Raw genomic sequence first — 19697 nt, 5'->3', positions numbered from 1 at the left:
AAATTTTAGTGAAAGGAGCACCTCGAAACCTAAAGGTGACAGACGAGACTACGGATAGCTTTAAAATTACCTGGACTCAAGCTCCGGGGAGAGTCTTAAGGTACCGAATTATTTATAGACCTGTTGCTGGTGGAGAAAGCAAAGAAGTTACCACTCCAGCCAATCAGAGGAGGAGAACGCTGGAGAACCTGACTCCAGACACAAAATATGAAGTATCTGTAATTCCTGAATATGTCTCGGGACCCGGGTCTCCGTTGACTGGAAATGCAGCCACTGAAGAAGGTAGAAGAAATATGCTCATTATTTGGTAACAACTGAAATCTTAGACTAGGAGACGCTTTGGACAACTATTCAGACACTACAAGCCATGAGACACTTTGTCTCAATTATTGGAGTATCTAAGATGTTAGTCCTATTAGATTTGATTTATTCAAATATTTGACTTACTCGTGACCCCATTTATTGGGCTTTCCTGGTAGCTCAGATGGTAAAGAATCTGCCTGCAACACGGGAGACCTGGGTTTGACCCCTGGGTTGGGAAGATCCCCTGGAGGAGGGCATGGCAACCCACTCCAGTATTCTTGCCTGAAGAATCCCCATGGACAGAGGAGCCTGGCAGGCAGGCTACAGCCCATGTGGTCGCAAAGAGTTAGACATCACTGAGCAACTAAGCACAGCACAGACCTCATTTACTGGTGTCAGCAGGAACCTGAGTTGTATGATACAGTCTAAACATCCTTTTAATATAATACTATTAAATATTCTATTGTAAATTGAAGGATGACTAGGGATTAAAAATCATATTATGCACCATTGAGATAGATTACCTGTTATTTCTTCAGGAAGATTTAAAAATACTCACCTGTTTTTATTTAAATGGAATGATTAGGCTTCCAGGATAGATTCTGGTATTAGTTGCAAGTTATCAATATTTATTTAATGGATCATTTCATGAATAAAAATTAAGCCATATGTATTTTTCATTTTATTCCTTGTCTTTAAAGTTTAAAAAACATAATAATAATTCCATGTCAGCAATAATGAGCAGTTATTAAGTACTTGGAGCAGGAAATGGCAACCCATTCCAATATTCTTGCCTGGGAAATCCCATGGACAAAGGAGCCTGCTGGGCTACAGTCCACGGGTAACAACAGTTGGACTCAACTGAGAGACTAAACCACCACCACCATTAAGCACCTATTCGCCTTCTGTGCAAAGAGCTTTTGATGTATTATCTCATTTAATCCCTGCATAGGACCTATGAAGTTGTTACTGTTATTATCCCAGTATTGCACAAATGTTGAGGCTAAGGAAACTGAATGTTGCTAATAAGCAGTGAATGTGAGTTTGTTGCCCTCTTGCAGACACTTCATGACTCCTGGTGCAGCCTAGCTAGTCTCTCCTGCAAAGACCCTCTCCACCTGCCCTCGTCTTTTCTTCCACTGGAGAAGTCACTACCCTTATTCTTTCCAGTTGGGGATCTAGGGATCTTTGTACTGGGCACCAAAAAAAAAAAAAAAGACCCAGTGATGCCTCATCCTTCTATTTTTCTGAGTTAAAGCTGGGGGATGTGTGCCTGGTGAGGAGAGTGATAGAGTTGGGAGCCTTGAGACCCTTCAGAGACCACATGGCCCCGTTACCAGGAAAGACATGAAAAGCCAAACATCACAGTTGCAAAGGGATGCGTGGCTCCTGAGTGGAACCAAGGCTCGTTTCCTCTCATGTATATTTTTCTAGAGACAGCACCATTTATCATTTTTATCAATTAACATAATTCATGGGCATCACATTTAGATGTTCTTAGCTTTCCTCCAACAAAGTCTTTTTATTGACTGTTTCTTAGAGGAGTTAAAAATCTCCATTGTGTTACTAATCAGCATATATACATTTTATAGTGCTTTGTTCCAGTTTTAGAGAAAATGTTGTAGTTTTTTTTACATGAAAGATTCTAACATGGAAGACTTTAGCCTATGTGACTACGGTACAGAAGAGAAATTGGATGGCTTTTGCTTTGTTTCTGCTAACACATAGGGCCCGGTTTAGAGATGCTTAAACTCTGTTGACTAGTCAGCAGTTACAATAGTCATAATCTCACCCAGGATGTAAATTTGATTACATATCTATCTCATAGATAGGTGGATAGATATGGGCTTCCCAGGGGGCACTACTGTAAGGAACCTGCGTGCCAGTGCAGGAGAAGTGAGAGACGTGGGTTTGATCTCTGGGTGGGAAAGATCTCCTGGAGGAGGGCATGGCAATTGATTATATATATATAAAGCAGCAAAATGTTTTTAAGTCATTTTACTAAATAATGAGTTTTGATGTTGTTGTTTCTTTAATGAAGTTAGAGGGAACCCAAGGGATTTACGAGTTTCTGACCCTACGACATCAACAATGAAACTGTCTTGGACGAGGGCACCAGGAAAGGTGAAACAGTATCTCATCACATACACACCGGTGGCAGGAGGTGACACTCAAGAGGTCACTGTGAAGGGAGACACAGCGAGTACTGTCCTGAGAGGATTAAACGAAGGGACGCAGTATGCCTTATCTGTGACAGCCTTGTATGCCTCTGGAGCTGGAGATGCCCTTTTTGGAGAAGGGACAACACTTGAAGGTAATTACTGTCATATTTTATAGAAATCTCTGAGCTTGCTTGTGATTGCGCTTAGGAAGCTTAAAATGTTTTCAGAGAATGAAATCTGAGTGTGTGCCATCTTTTCTCTTAAAAGGAATTTGTATTAAAAAAATAAGTAGTCATAAAACTGCTTCTTATTCAGAGATGTAGGCTACCAAAAAAATTAAATTTGATTGGGAAGCAGTGTACTGGGGAGCTGAGTGTGTAGTAAGGCTGTAGAAATGTGTCTATTGTGCCATGGGTTGGTTAAATGGAGAATAGGTGTGTGACTCTCAGAGTGGACAGGGGGAAACATTAATGGAGCAAGAGGGTTTGGGGTGCCTGAGATAACGCAGTTGGTCTGTCACCCAGGAGCAGGAAGGATCCCTTCTCTGACTAATAGCCTCTTCTCCTGCACTGTGCCTATCAACATCAGTATCAGTTCAGTCGCCCAGTCATTTCCGACTCTTTGCAACCCCGGGGACTACAGCATACCAGGCCTCCCTGTTCATCACCAACTCCCGGAGTTTACTCAAACTCATGTCCATTGAGTCGGTGATGCCATCCAACCATCTCATCCTCTGTCATCCCTTCTCCTCCTGCCTTTAATCTTTCCCGACATTAGGGTCTTTTCCAATGAGTCAGTTCTTCGCATCAGGTGGCCAAAGTATTGGAGTTTCAGCTTCAGCATCAGTCCTTCCAATGAATATTCAGGACTGATTTCCTTTAGGACAGACTGATTGGATCTCCTTGCAGTCCAAGGGACCCTCAAGAGTCTTCTCTGACTATGCCTACAAGCATTTATAAATATGAGAGACCAAGTTACTGTTTGTTTTCTGAATGACTTCTAAAATTCAGTTCTGTGTTAGAAGTTCAAAGTTAATGCAGTACTTAGTAAGAACCATCAGCAAGACTGGATCTGTTTCCTTGGTTCTCCAGAGTTCATTGTCAGAGGGCTTCATATTAGGCTCTTTTGAACTGTAATGGAAGCTTAGATTTGACTCACCACAACCGGAAAGTAAGTCGTACAAGAGAGAAAGCACAAATTTAACTTAACTACAATGAAAATGGATTGTAGTTTTGAAAAGCAGTATCAGTGGATGGTTAAAATGATGATGCAGTTCCATAGCTGGGGCCTAAGTGGGAGGTCGGGTTTACTTTTATTATCACCTCCTTTTCTATGCCTTATTTAAAATAATTGTAGGAAGAAAATAAATCTGAAGTATCTTTTGTCATGTGAGATCATAGTGATATTAGGCAAATATCCATATCGGATTTAGTGGGTCCAAGAGCTTGGAGGATGATAGATGTTGTAATTCACAAGGATGAGATCTACAAGAGGCAGTTTTGATTAAAACTTTGACTTAGGTAAGAAATAAAACCTAATTGACAAAAACAGTCTAATCAGAGTTCTGTCTCTAATAGTGATTAAGGGTTTAATCCAATACTCTGTGAAATTTATTATTAGAAGAGGGTTTAAATGAAAGTTTAAATCCCAGTGTGCAAAGTACTGATTATTTGAAGAGTCCTGGTTTGGCTACCATGTGACTTTGAAATAACCTCTTAACCCCTCTGAACCTCAGTTTATCCATCTATAAAGAGGGGTTTTTCCCCCTTCCTCCCAAACTTACTGTGGAGATCAAATGGTAGAGTGTTAAGTGAAATGCTTTGGGATCTGGAAAATACTCCACATATATGAAATTCATCAAGGGGAAACAACATTCAGTTTAGAACTGATATCTAAAGATACAGCTTTTGTAAGTATATCAAAGATGTTGAATGGTTACTCTAAAACTTTGAAAATAATAAGAGATGGAAATGGAAATTGCCTTAATTAGGGGGACATAGTCCAAACAATGGAAGCATGTGATCTTTATACCTGGAGCAACATTCAGAATTTCTGAGAAATTTGTCCCTTTTTTTTTTTTGGACCTTTAAGTTCTCTTTCTCATGTGCTTTCTACAGGCTTTTAACATAGATTGCTCCTCTAGGATTTTTAACGGATCAGCTTTGGAGCTTTTGTTTTTTTATATAATAGTTGTAGATTGTTTATATTTGCAAACATTTCTCCCTTATAAGGGATATCTTGGAAATAATAGTTTTACTTGTGCTTATACTTTTTAAACTTCTGATATTCTTTTGCATTTCTTACTTTATAAATATACTTACACTTTGTCAAAATGTTGCCTCTAAAGATTAATGCATTTTTACTAAGAATAATATATTGTCAATTTTTAGAAAATAAAATTCACATTTTAACATCACAGCAAACATTCTATTGGGTAATGACTTTTCTAGGCCAAGTGTGTAGCTAAATTCTTTATAATTTTATGGCTTTGCACAGGTGGTATAGAAAATCTACAAATTTGAATGTGTGTGTTAGTGTGCACACCCATATATCCGGTCAGAAATAATCTCCAAGGGAGATACACAGATAGTAAAATAAATCAAAAAATTACTATTTCCCATTCCCTGAGATGGAGGAAAGCTAGATGATTTGCAACTTCACTTTAAAAATATAGTTAATTCATAACTAGATTGTAATAGTAGATTTTTTTCCCATTGACACCAAAGCTTTTCACTTTAGTGAAGGATTAGAGAAAATGCTGCCAGCCTGATTTTGTTAACATATTTATCTTACTGCATGATGTGTGGTAAACTTATCAAATATGTGAAAGCATAGTTGTGACTAAATTAAAATAATAGATATTTTTTGCTCATGGTTATTCCATTTCATTTTATTATATTAACTCAGCCAAATCCACATACCATATACAGGAATAGGATATGATGGTAAATGCAGAGAATGGAAAGCCCAGAAACACAGCCAGCCAACTGCTCTTGAGGGTTGCTGTTTTTCTAATCTGTTTTTCTCTTGGGAGAGGAGGTGGTTAGAGCAGACCTTGAAGGAATGTTTCTTCCATCCAGACGCATGGCTCAGCCAGCGAGGGCATTCTGTGGCTTGAAAATTTTATAGATTGACTGAAGTGCATTCTATTCAATTAAAAAAGAATTAAAAAAATATTTAGCATGGGCTATAACCGTCCCTAACTTGAATCTGTTTCCTAGTGCTTTCTTGAAATGCAGCCAATGATCAGAAAATTCCCCCTGTCCCTGGAAGAGAGATTTATTAGCATTGGCGTTGGGGAGGTTCATGGTTGGCCCTAGTACTGTATGAAATAGAATCACAAAGGCAGAGTTTATTACTATTTCAGATCCAAACTTCAGAGGAATCTGAGCACAAGCTATTAGGTTTGATTTACATTGTTTTTTTTCTCCTGTTGTTGTTAAAGAAGATTTAATGTAATTACTAAAACACTGCTGTACATGTAAATGAACTTCAAATCTTGAAAGAATTCTTAGTTGTCACTGCTAGTGTTTACAGAGGGAAACCTGCTCTTTTAAACTAAGAAATGAATAATTCCCACTTTAATTCAGAGATTTACTGCAAATGAATGCAAATTTCAGCGTTGGAATAATACAGTTCTTTTATTTTTGAATGTGTTTGTTGGCTGTGGAAAAGATGATTTTTCAGAATTCCTTTTGTTTCAGTTGCTGTAGCAACCCTCTGGTGTCCTAAACATGAAAGGCTTCCTATACATCAAACCATGCTAACTCAGCTGACATTTGGTTACCATGAGGTTTTTAGCACATCACAGGAATTCTTCTGCAAGATGTTGAGTAACATGGGGTGCCTCCAAGATGGAATAAATAAGGCCTCTGTGTTTTCCTAGATTTACTGCTGTCTCATAATTCAAAAAATCATTCATTCTGTGTATAACAATTCTGATGTTTCCAGGGAACTTTAGTCCAATCACCAAACAGTAATATCTTTCCCACAAATTGATGGCTTATCAGAGAAAAATCTAAACTATGTTGGAGAGGTGACAATTATGGAAGAAATCTAATCCAGGCTTTGAGGTTGAAGGGCAATTTGCTTTTTAAGAACTATGTGTTACTTAAAGTAAGTTAACTGATCAATAATGAACTTTGTCCTTTGGAATGGTGATTTCAGGTCGTTGCTTGTAAATCAAGTGTGTTTCCACATGAACATTATCCAGAGCAGGTCTTCCTTATTGTGCTGTGGAAAGTTGGATGACTTTGAGTTGAGCTCTATCGGAAAAGACAAATTGATTTAGAAGGGGGGTACATTACATTTTCAATTTAATTTCTATTTTTGAAAGTGGTATGTGAAACTCAATGAAAGCTGGCTAGAACAATCTGTAAGATGAAAATAGAGTTTCATTTCTTAATGATTAATTTTTCAGTTATCACTGGCTAATTTGTGTTATAATTGTATTTGAATTGGATGATGATCTGCTTTTCAGAAAGCAAATGGAAAAGGGCTAAGGAAATGTAGGAAAGTTACTTAAATGAGGCCTCAGTTCTTTGGCCTCGTATGTGGAAAAAGTAGAATCAACCCCGTGTGGATCTTCAGATCATGAGAAATGCACCTGTCTAATCACTTGCCTCAGCAGCAGCACAGGGATGCATGCATGCAGGCACCAGCGATGCTGCCTTTTGATATATGTGACTATGCTTTGTAATCCGATCAGAAATACTGAGCATCAAAATTTCAAAAACTGATGAATTTTGTTTGTTTAAATTTATGACAGAAAAGCTTTGTTATTTCTTATACTTGCCCTAGTACTATACTGGAGAGAGCACGGTAGAAGGGAAAACTATTGAGAGGGATTCAGAGGAATAGAGATGAAGGCGTATATCATTACAGAAGATGATGGTATGACTTGTTTGAAATGATTGCCAGCAATTCCGTTCCCAGAGGTAAAAGTAACATGCAAAGTACAGGCATGTGGTTCAAAATGGCAGAAAACAAGTACAGTGAGATTATATATTATTGAAAACCATGTCACTTAGGTGAAAAACGTGGACAAGCCCAAACATCTTAAAACATGCATTTGTGAGTCTTGCAGGCAGACAGAGAGGAGGAGCTCAAGATGGGGGAGCCTTTGCTAGAGCAGAAGTGGGTCCATATTTAGGGACGGGTTGAGACAAAGTGGCAAAAAGTCTGTTGGAATTGGTTTTTGTGCATGCCACTGTTTCTTTGGCTTTGTCTTTTGAAGAACAGTGACCTTTGTGGTCTTTCCTGTTAGCTCAAACAGTGTAGAATCCTCCTGCATGCAGGAGACCCAGGTCTGATCCCTGGGTCTGGAAGATCTTCTGGAGATGGGAACGGCAACCCACTCCAGTATTCTGGCCTGGAGTATCCACGGACAGAGGAGCCTGGTGGGCTACAGTCCATGGGTCACAGAGAGTCGGACATACTGAGTGACTAATACTAACCTTTGCTGGATAGAGGCTCTATATTTCTTATATTTCTTTCTTGTTCCTCTCTCTTTCCTCTTCCTTCCCAGGTATATTAGAAATTGACTCTGTCCCAAAAGCAGTCCAAGCCAAATAATCTCTTTCAGTAGCTACTGATGTCTGAACTTCTGTAGTTTGAGAAAACCTGCAATTCAATATGTTAAACTAAAGCAAGTGGCTGGCTGGGTAACACTAGAGTGGAATCTCATTCACAGGAAAATGTGATCAGTGCTTGAAGAAACATTGAAAAGCCATTTCCTTTTTGACACAGGATGGAGGGGAAGAGAGAATGGGGAACATCCCACTCATGTAATGGGATGGAAAGGATGTGATGAGAACTTCTCGGTTCTCTGTGGATCAGCCTTGGGCTCACGCCACTACTACCGAAAGGGTGACTTGTGTGTGGCCATAGACCCGTGTGATATAGAGAAACCATCACACCATGCTACCCAGCGTCCCCATTTCCGCCAGGTTTGACCAATTTTGCTTTCACCCCATGGGGTTTTACTTCACCACACCTGCCTCTCATTTCTGAATGAAAGCAAGGGTGAGGGTTCCCTCCCACATGGACCAAACACAGCTTCCAAATAAATAAATGTCCCCTAAGTGAGAAAAGAAGCCAGAATCGTGGAGGAATCAGTATCACAGAGGAGGCCGAAACAATTTTTAGAAAGCGTCAGGGCTCAGGCACATCTTCAGACACTCCAGTGTAATTGATCTGGGATGGCCGGGTCTTTAGCCCTCCAGGTGATTCCTGTATCTGACTGGGTCCAGTCCAGGTTTTACTCCTGAGGGTCCCAGGGCTCCAGGAGGTAGGGGCATGCTCATCCTGTTGCACACCTAGTCCCCAGGCCAGCGTGGCCCCTTGGCAGACTGCCAGTTACATCACAGGGTGCAATTCAACTGCTTTTTTTGGTAACTTAACATTTGACCAAGCCAAGATTCCATTTTTAAAAACTTCAAGGGTTATAGGTCTGATAAAATATACTTATCACGAGAACATCATAGTCTCAAGATTCTTGGATGTAATGCAACAGCTTGAAAACCCAACCCTCCTACTTTTTGGAGAAAAAAGGCGTTTCAATGTGTTTGACAACAGCGTACACTTAATATTTCAGTTCGGTTCAGTTCAGTCACTCAGTCATGTCCGACTCTTTGCGACCCCATGGACTGCAGCATGCCAGGCTTCCCTGTCCATCACCAACTCCCAGAGCTTACTCAAACTCATGTCCATTGAGTCGGTGATGCCATCCAACCATCTCATCCTCTTGTTGTCCCCTTCTCGTCCTGCCTTTAATCTTTCCCAGCATCAGGGTCTTTTCAGATGTGTCAGTTCTTCGCATCAGGTGGCCAAAGTATTGGAGTTTCAGCTTCAGCATCAGTCCTTCCAATGAATATTCAGGACTGATTTCCTTTAGGATGGACTGGTTGGATCTCCTTATATTTAGGATTATTATTATCAAACTGACTCACATACAAGAAACCCACTGAAGCAGTTTATATTTTCAATCTTGGCTTCTGGTTTGAGGTGTCTCTTTTCTGTCTTTGGATTTCACATTTCTTTGTCACAAACATGGAATGTTGAAGCGCCAGTACCTACAAGTAATGCCTTTCTGTGTTAGGCAGAAACTATCATTTTTTTGAGGACCTTTTTTTTTCTGTGATTGAGAATATAATTAATGTTCACTTGAATTAGTACTGTCATGCCATTAATGGGAACTCCCGTATCATATTTGGATCTTAAAAAGTGTTTTTACAGATTCTTTCCAGGACATTGAACAGTTCTACAGAGGTCTTCATTACAATTTTATTAATATTTTGTTCTAGCTTTCCACGTCTTGAGAGTGTTAATGTAGTTGATTAAAATCCATGGGAATACATATCTAATGAGTTCCTTTTGTGTGTAGCTCAGAAATATCTTTGTGAATGTATTTTTGCTTCAACCACAAATTTCCTTCCTATTATTTTCTCACAGTGAAATCATTAGCCTGTGTTTGTGAGATTGATGTCTGTTGCCATGGAAATAAACAATGTCACAAATTCAAAACTATAGAAAGTAGGCAGAAAAATAGGCTGAGAAGCGCAATCTTTGGGAAAACCAGAAACTGAAATTATTATTTGTAAATCTCTCCAGTGTTAATTTGGAAGATTACTTTTGGAGAATGTTCTTAATGTGGCTTTTAAGCTTATTTAAATTCTGAATCCCTTTCAAGTACTTTTAAGTATTATTTCACAAAAGCTGTTGCTAATTGCAGCCTGGGAAATTTAAGAGAAGAAGTACATATGAAAAAAAGATGTAGTATATATTAAGCAAATGAAACATGCTGCGTATTTAAAACTTAGAGACGAGTAGTTGGAATACCAACCATCAAAACAAAATAAAAAGTGAAAAAACAACAGGCAAGTCAAACCCAACCAACTCAGCCCAACCTAACCAAAGAAACAGTTTGTTTAATTCCTGTAAGTAGAGAAGATATAAAGATGTGTGACCTTAGTAGGAATACAATTAAAGACCTTCAAATGAAGATGAGCCTCAGGAACTGAGGGAAAGAAGTCAGTATGTTCTTGAAAATAAATATTCTTGGTTGCAGTGAAATATGTAACTAATTTCCCTCCAGAGATGAGATGTCCTGTCAGCAGTTAAACTTATTTATAATAGAGTTAAAATTTTCCATTTGGTCTTGGGGTCTGGTAGTATGCCCAGCTTCCATTTTATTTTTTCCTCTGTAATCTGACATATATGATAGGGTTTTGTCCACCATTTATTGTTATCTTTATGTACTTGAAATTTAAATAATTATGAGTATTTTTAAGATACTCATTTTTACTCTTTGATTCAAGTAGAATAGCAGCCTTCAGCATTCTTGTAGCAGCACTGTATATCATTTTCTTGAATACACAATAATTACTGGTAAAATGTATGCTGGAGAGGCAGATAGTTTTATATTTATGTCATACTGTGGCATAAACCCTAGTAAAGGTAGCCAGTATAAAATGACTTGTATATTTATCTTACATTTAAATTATGGAAAGTTAGGGTTTTATTGGTAGACATCTGTGCCTCCTATTAAGTCAGGGTTTCCATATTTTTTCCACTTGAGTTGTATTTTTATTTTGAATGGGAGAGCCAAAATTTAGTAGCAGACATTTTCGATCAGTTAGAGCAAGTGGTGTGTTTTATTTTGATGACTAATCGTTTTTAGGTTTTCCAGAAGAATTGTTGGTTTTTATTTTCCTTAGGGTTAAGCTATAATTGAAATTTTGCATTTCTGGATTTTTAGCTGTTTGAACAAATAGTTGAAAATAGACTGTGAAAAAAAGACTGTTGAAATTAAGATTTGCAAGTGATATAAGATTGTTGAAGTAACTGGAAGTGGTATATTGAAACGGAGCTTCCTTAAAGAAGATAAGAGAGGGAAAGATGATGGTGAAGAAATAAAGATCTTTGTGAACAATCGATGAAGAGAACTGAGTAAAATTGGGGGATTTAGATGCTTTTTTCCCTCTTTGAAAATTTCTTTAGGCATTTACTTCTTTGTATTTGAATGTCATTCTTGTTCTGAAGGACATTTTAATCTGACTGGACATATGGGGGCAAGGGTGATAAGCAGGAATCAGGCATAATTATTCGGTTTAATCCCATCTTCTGTTCCCCTGACAGAACAGGACAGACAGCTCAGAAAGAAGAAATGGGTAAGTTAGACAAATTGAGTCCAACAAGTCAGGGTGTCTGCCAGGATGAGGGAGTATTTACATAACTAATAGACATTAAAGAGTGATCCCCCTTTCATTTCTTTTCTAGAGCGCGGTTCACCTGGAGATTTGATTACTAAAGATATCACGGACACATCGATTGGGGCTTATTGGACGTCAGCTCCAGGAATGGTTCGCGGTTACAGGGTCTCTTGGCAATCACTTTATGATGATATAGAGACTGGAGAAAAGAGTCTTCCTGCAGATGTAATTCATACTGTGATAGAAAACCTGCAGCCAGAGACCAAGTACAGAGTTTCCATATTTGCAACTTACAGTAGTGGAGAAGGGGAACCCTTGAGTGGAGAAGCCATGACTGAATGTAGGTAACACTCTGAGGGGGGTTGCCAGTGTGTTGGTGCTACCTAATAGCTATCAGCTCATGATAACCTCTTGCATTTTTTTTCTTTATGTGACAGATGAGGACTAAAAATGTATGACCTTTAATGAATGTGCTTTAAAATCAAGTTCATTGTGTATCTAAACTTGTATCAGATTTTGAAATATTGAATCCCTACCAACTGCCTATACCATTTACCCTTGAAAATGTGGGGGTTAATCTGTGTATAATTTATAGGCAACCATTCTTATCCGAGGTTCCTCTGTATCCCAGGATAAAACCAACCTCGGATCATGTAGTCCTGCCGCATTTGATAGTGAAAAAAAAATCCATGTACAACTGGACCTTCAAAGTTCAAACCTTCGTTGTTCAAGGATGAACTGTGTTTCTCTCTCTCTCTCTCGCTTCTTTTTTTCTGGTGGAAAGATCAACTAGATGAGAGACTCAACTAGTAAAGAGACAGGAAGCTATGGAAACAGAGAGAATTCAGGGACATTTATAACTACATGGCCTCGGGCAAGTTCTTGAAACTTCTTTGAGCTTCAGTTTCCTAACATGTAGAATGCAGCATCAGATTTGAGCATTAAATAAAATAACAGTGGGCAAAGCATAGCACCCTAGCCACTTAGAGAAGACTGATGTATAATGCAGCTGTTGAGACAATGTATGTTGTACAACCGGGACTAATCCTAAATTATTTTTACTATGTTTGGGGAGGCTAATTCAAGTCTACTCAGTTTTCTGGTGGCTAAAATTTACCTTAATCTCATTAATATTCTTTTCTGTGAAAAATTTTGAGTGACCTCTCATCATTTATTATCAAGTGGCTAGGGAGAAATGTGTCTGTATTTCATAATTGTCTTTCCTAAAAAGCAATTTATTAAAAATGGGCATTTCTAAGAATTTATAGAAAAGTTTATTCTTTTTGTTTGGGAGGATTTAGGAAAAGGGGAAAGAGTGGGGGTGTTCTTGCATTTCTTTTTTTAGGAAGAAGTGGAGGAATTGGGTGAAATTAAGGCCACATATTGGGTGATATTTTTGCCAAAGGAGGAGAGAGGAAAACGCCAAGGGCAATTTCAGTAGTGAAGTCCTGTATCCTGATTTCAAGTTGTCCTTAAATTAAAATCTTTTGGTCTGAGTTCTCTGTAGAATTCATCTTTTCTTTTTTTTTAATCACTGGCAAAATCATTTGGATATGTCTGAGCTTAAGTCTGTGTCAAAATTAACAGATTAAAAAAAAATCAAACTCCTTATAGGAGATTTAAATACATGAAAAGGCATATTTCCCAGATATTGACATGATTGGTTTCCATGATAGTGAATGAAATCCTGTGTCTGAATATATTGACTGACATAGTTTAAGAACTTGGCAGAAATTCATCTCTATTTCTGGCAGTTATTCATTTGTTGTAAAGACAAGTTATGTTGTAAATTTAGGCCACATATGACACATCTAGCTAAATTTATTTGTAGGCATAAAGATAAAATTCACATGGCTGAGAAATTATCAAAAAATACATATTTAGAGGGAAACTTTTTCAAAAATTCTCCTCCATCCTTTCTTCTTCTGAAAAGATTGAATCCTCAGATATTTATTTGGGATTTAAAATCTCCACAAGGGATATGTTTTAGCTCAAAGCAAGTATGTTAGTAGAAATTCTAAATAAACTTTCTAAAAGCTGAGCATCTAAGACATTTTCAGTATTTCTTGGCTAATTGATTGGTTTAAATCTTAGTAAATGGAAAGGCCTCTTTTGAACCATGAGCAGAGTAGGTAGGAATGAAAGGCACATTTTCTAGAGAGCATAAGTCACCTGCTCAAACTGCTCAGCAAATTAGATGAAAGACAAGAACCCTTCTTTGTTCTGCTTCTATTTTTTAAAATTTTTATTTGGAGGACAATTGCTTTACAATGTTGTGTTGGTTTCTGCCTTACAGCAACACGAATCAGCCACAAGTGTATATACACCGCCTCCCTCTGGAGCCTCCCTCCCCACCCGCCATCTGCTACCATTCTTAGCTGTTATGTTTTAGTTTGTTTTCTTTGTGGAAAGTAAGGTAGTTTCAAAAATGCTTTGAGAAATCCGAGTCACATGTAGTGTCTTTGGCTGGTGGACAGGTCCAAAAATTGTGTGTATAACTGGGCCATGCTCTTAGAGTATCTTATAAACTTCCAAGGGGGACATTTTGGAAATATTTTCTGCTTTCACCTGACGTTCAGAGACATGGTATGCAGACTGTCGATACACTGACAACCACGAATTGTGGCTAAAAAGCCAGCAGGTGGGAAACTCTACCGGCCCTTCAATTATGGCAGCTAGTTTAGCCAAGGTACAGTGAGATTGGAGAGCATCTTGTGAAAGGCACTAAAACTTGAAAAGAACTTAGAATGGGAGTGTTACAGCATTTTATAGCATGTGGCCTATCAATGAATGGAGTGACAAATCTTGCCTTTTTCTTATGGGAAGACAACAAGGATTTCTTTTTCCTCCTTAAAATCCAGAGTTTCCCATTAAAGCCAGGATGAGATATGTCATACCTTATTTAACTTCAGTTGCTTTTTTTTCAAGAGTTAATTATAAAGCAGGAAAACAATTGAGATCCTTGAAGCACTTCAAAGTATGAAGTACAGTATTTGAAAGTTATTAACATATTTAAATTTGGGAATATTTTCAAGTTTGTGATCCCACTTTTGGGGGACATAGGCTTCATTTTAGACCAACACTCATAATATTTAACTGTCTATTTGTCTCAATTCTAAGTGGTATGAAATGGGTTTGAGAATTTTGTGTAAGGAAGAAATGTCTTGTTCTACTGAACAAGAGTTGAAGAGATGGAAACAAGAGGTCAGTAAACATATTTTAGCAGAACTTTTTCTAGAAAAGTGTTAGGCACACATGGATTTACTCAATACTTGTGACAGATTGTTCTGTGTACTATTCTTTCTCATGTTCTTTCAAAAATCCTATGTAAGGTCTTTACATTTTTTTTGAAAAAATATATATTTTTTCTTTTAATAGTTCACGTACCTAGAGAATAGTAACGGGGAACTGGAGATTAACTAAATACATTTTAATTTTCCAGAAAGTAATGGAATTGGCCAAGAATTCTCTTACTTTCTTAGCCTAAAATTAAAAAAAATGCAACCAATATACTCTTAGTTGAAATTATATTTGCATCTTTCAGAGACATAATTCATAAGCATATATTGATTTTCTTTACCTGTTTTGTCATTCTTACCTTTGTCCTATATACATAATGCATCTTTTGCTTATATGGCTGCTGTCAAGATTATACTGATTTTAAGTAATTTGCTAATAATGTGCCTGGATGTGGTTTTTTCATGTTTCTTGTGCTTAGGGTTATTGAGGTTGTTGGATCTGTGGGTTTATAGTTTTATAAAGTTTGAAAATATTTAGGCCATTATTTCTTAAAATATTTTATTTATTACTCCTCACTTTCTTCAGGTATTCTAGTTCCACATGTGTTAGACTGGTTGAAGTTGTCACATAGCTCACTTCTGTGCTTTTCAGTTTTTCAGTCTTTTTTCTTTTATTATGTTTCAATTTGGGTAGTTTTTATTCTCATGTCATCAAGTTTGCTAGTATTTTTTTTTTTTTGCAGTTTCTGATTTGATGTTAGTATCACCCTGTGTATTTCTTGTGTCAGGCATTGTATTTTTCACTTCTAGAGGTTTGGTTTGAGTCTTTGTTATATATTCTATGTGTTTACCTAACATGCTTAATATTTCTTGTACCATCATTAACATATGGAATATGGTACATATCATAATATTGATAATATATGTTTTGATGTTCCCTTTGAATAGTTTGTCATATGTGTTATTTTCAGTTCTATTTCTGCTTGCAGAACTTGGTTTCTGGTGAGAGCTCTCTTCCTGGTTTGCAGATGGCCATGTTCTTTCTGTGTCCTCAGGTAGCCTTTCCTCAGTCTGTACATGTTGAGGGTAAGGAGGGGAGAGAGAGAGAGGAAATGAGCTCTCTGGTGTCTCCTCATCCTCTTATAAGGATTCCGGTTCCATCAGATTAGGGCCTTACCTGTAGAATCTCATTTAATCCTAATTACCTCCCTGCGTGCTAAATCACTTCAGTTGTGTCCAACTCTTTGCGACTCTAGCGCTCCAGGCTCCTCTGTCCATGGGATTCTCCAGGAAAGAAATAATTGAGTGGGTTGCCATTTCCTTCTCCAATTACTTCCTAAAGGTCCAAATACTATCACATTGGAGATTAAGGCATTAACATATGAATATAGGGAGGCACAACCATTCAGTCCATGATACAGGTTATTATTTTTTTCTTTATTTGCATTTCTGGTAATGTTTATTAGAAGCCAGACTATGAACTTTACTTTTTTGGATATCAGATATTTTTATGTTCTTACAGATATCCTCTAAAGGTTTGTTCTGGGATGTAGTAAACTCACTTGGAAACAGTTTGATATTTTTGAAGCTTTCATTAACATTGTGTTAAAACTAGACTAGAGAAACCTTTAGTTTAGGGCTTCTTTTACACCAGTCCTGGGGCAGTAACTCCTTCTTAGTACTCTATATGATGTTCAGAGAATTTTGAGATTTTCTATTCTGAAGAGGGGAAATATTTCTGGCCCCACATGAACTCTAAGAACTTTTTTCTCTCTACTCCTTCTAGGTGGTTCTTTGGTTTTGAGTAGTTTACTTATTCATATGTACAGAGTAGTACTGGATTGAACACTTAAGTAGGACCTTTTGCAGATTTTTGGAGCTTTTTCTCCGTCACACTATCTCCAGGACTTTCTCTGCAAGTTCTAAGTGCCTTGGACTCCCCGAACTGACAAAACTACCTCCTCAATTAAGGGAGACCACCAGGCTCCATCTGGGTTCCCCCTTTCTGTACTGGTGCTGGAAACTCTCTCCTAGCAATAAGTCAGGGCAATGATCAAGCTCCTTCTCATTTGTTTCTCTCAGGGATCATGGTCCTATGCTGCCTGATGTCCCATGTCTGAAAAATGCTGCTATGTCTGTGTGTGTGTGTGTGTGTGTGTATTTTTTAAAGCTTTCCCAGGCTTTTTTTTTTTTAGTTTTTTCAGGTGGTCCTTGCCTGTTTGAACATGAAAATTTCTTTTAGAATCAAAAAAGATTGTCTGCAGTGTTTCCTTCAGCTTTGTCTCTCTTTTTAGAAGATGCTTATGATTTTTGAATGCTGAGATTACTGAATTGAATGAAATGATCCTGCTTATAAGCTCTAATTATATATAAAAAGAGGACTGTATTGGCTATTTGTGGATGTTGGGTGACCAGTTTCTGATACAGTTATAATAAGATATATTTAATAACGTTTGTTGTGTACTAATCAAACCCTTTTTACATACAGTTTTTTCTAAAACCATCCAGTGTATACTGGTTTATCTCCAGAGCCCCAGAGATACTTTTATGTGTCAGAATTTCCTGTTCCTTGATCGTCTTATGTGTTCATGGCAATCGCAAAGGGTGGTGTTAACTATAGTCACTCTGGCTAGTCATTTATGCATTGTACTTTTTTTCTGAAAAGACTCAAGGAATATTTCTGACCCTGTATTTATGATTTTTCATATTCTGCACACTGTAATTTCTACAGGAATTCTTTACAGATGGAAATATAATAAAAATTCTAAAAATTCATCTCCGGAAATGGATGTTTTCTTTACTAAAGTCTCTGGAATGCAAATAGGAAATCCTTGCAATATGAACTTCCATTTTTTAGTTACTAGCCAGATAAAAAGAAAACATCTCACTGTGTAACCTCACTGAGATTAGGTTCACACGCCATCCTGAATTTAAGCGAGATCGCAATGCGAAGTAAAGGAAGGGTGTACGTATTTAAGAAACCACATCTAGTGTCTTTTCACATAACTGTGGTGGTGGACATAAGCATGTTCTTTCAGCATGATATACATTGTAACCTTCTTTTCATCTCACAGTGTCTGAAGACTCAAAAACCTTGAAAGTGGATGAAGAAACAGAAAACACAATGAGAGTTACCTGGAAACCAGCACCTGGGAAAGTTGTCAACTACCGTGTTATGTATCGCCCCCGTGGGGGTGGGAGGCAGATGGTCGCCAAAGTGTCACCCACAGTCACCTCAACCGTGTTAAAGCGACTTCAGCCCCAGACCACGTATGACATCACAGTTCTCCCAGTTTACAAGACAGGGGAAGGAAAGCTTAGGCAAGGATCGGGAACAACAGGTATGAAATCATAATAATTTGGGGGGGCAAGTGTAATATTTTAATGGGGGATTTTAATATATCTGCTTCATTTGTGAATATCGAAAATGAACTCTGTAATAAATTATGTTATAATAGTTGGATAAGATGCCTAATTAGCATATGATTTTTACCAATCTAGTTCCTTGTAAAATGATCCTACATATTAATGTTACTCTAATCTGAATTGTGAGTGCTATTTACACTCGCACTTGGCTCACACTCTAATATTCTGACTTTTATTGGGCATTATAGTTTGTGATTTCTGACTTAACATAAAGTAAATATTTATTTTGAAGTGTTTTGCTTGTGGTGATTGCCATGTGTGCCACTTAGATATTTAGAATTCAACTTATTATTGTAGGGGTTAATAAAAAAACTCCAGAGCCTAGGCTTTTGGGTAATATTTTAATATTTATTATCTCTACAGCTTCTCGATTTAAATCACCCAGAAACCTCAAAACATCTGATCCAACCATGTCAAGCTTCCGGGTGACTTGGGAGCCTGCACCCGGTGAGGTCAAGGGTTACAAGGTCACGTTTCATCCCACGGGAGATGACAGAAGACTGGGGGAGTTGGTGGTTGGACCGTATGACAACACAGTTGTTCTAGAGGAACTTAGGTAGGAGTGAACTCTATTTCATTTTTGTTAACAGATTGCATAACCGATGTAAATTTGTAGGCCTTCCACACACGATCACTTATGTGTCTGTCGCTGGCAGAGTATTTAAAATCAGCCCAAGTTGCTTTCTCACTCTTGTTGAGGCTGAAGTTGAGATTTGGGTTCAGACGTTCAAAATTAGGCCTGAACAAGTGTACGATTTTAATGATGTTTGTTACTAAGAGATCAGGAATGGTGTTTTTTCCCACAGCACCCCTCTTTTAAAAAACTGACACCCACATCACACCATTTCACCAAGAGCAGCTTGTCTCCAACCAGCCCCATGGAAATGTGGGTGTTCCTGTGCTTCAGGAAAGGCCCAGGGGCTGACCCAGAGATGCCTGCGTACATCCCCTCTCAGGAGCGAGGGAAGGAGTGGGCCTTTGTGCTTGGGGTCAGCTGAGAGGCTTGGGGAAGTGGGGGCTGATGGAAGGTCTTGCTGTAGGCTCTGCAGTGGAAAAGAAGGAGGTTTGAGTTTGAACAGCAGCCTACATCCTTTATAGTGAAAAAAAACAGAGTGCTCTGCATTCATTGCCAGGTGGAAAGTTGAGTTGTTTTGACTATTCATTCAACAACACTGATATCTGTTTGAACAATACTTATTTTTATCAGAATAGGGAGGATAAAATTGATTGAGCCTACTATGTGCCAGGGGGCTTCCCTGGTGGCTCAAATGGTAAAGTATACACCTGCAATGCAGAAGACCCAGATTCGATCCCTGGGTGGGGAAGATCTTCTGGAGAAGGGAATGGCTACCCAC

The 19697-nt window shown here is 38.1% G+C and overlaps 1 protein-coding gene across 3 annotated transcripts in view; it reads left to right on the top strand.

Annotated features, from left to right (window-relative positions):
- COL12A1 (collagen type XII alpha 1 chain) overlaps positions 1 to 19697 on the top strand; it is a 117668-nt gene that overhangs the window by 25200 nt on the left and 72771 nt on the right. For 2 of the 3 annotated variants that reach the window (XM_086316821.1, XM_086316822.1), the window contains exons 12-16: positions 10 to 282; positions 2345 to 2617; positions 11745 to 12017; positions 17991 to 18257; positions 18706 to 18898. The exons of the other annotated variant lie outside the window; for it this stretch is intronic. In XM_086316821.1, the coding sequence (XP_086172947.1) occupies positions 10 to 282; positions 2345 to 2617; positions 11745 to 12017; positions 17991 to 18257; positions 18706 to 18898 (1279 nt within the window). The remainder of the gene's footprint in view (positions 1 to 9; positions 283 to 2344; positions 2618 to 11744; positions 12018 to 17990; positions 18258 to 18705; positions 18899 to 19697) is intronic. 3 annotated transcript variants of the gene reach the window in all.

Source organism: Bos grunniens, chromosome 9 (genome assembly GCF_055505025.1).
Source record: "Bos grunniens cultivar Pamir isolate PY7600 chromosome 9, Bosgru_T2T1.0, whole genome shotgun sequence".
Taxonomy (NCBI): Eukaryota; Metazoa; Chordata; class Mammalia; order Artiodactyla; family Bovidae; genus Bos; species Bos grunniens.
This window is presented reverse-complemented; position numbering and strand designations above follow the sequence as displayed.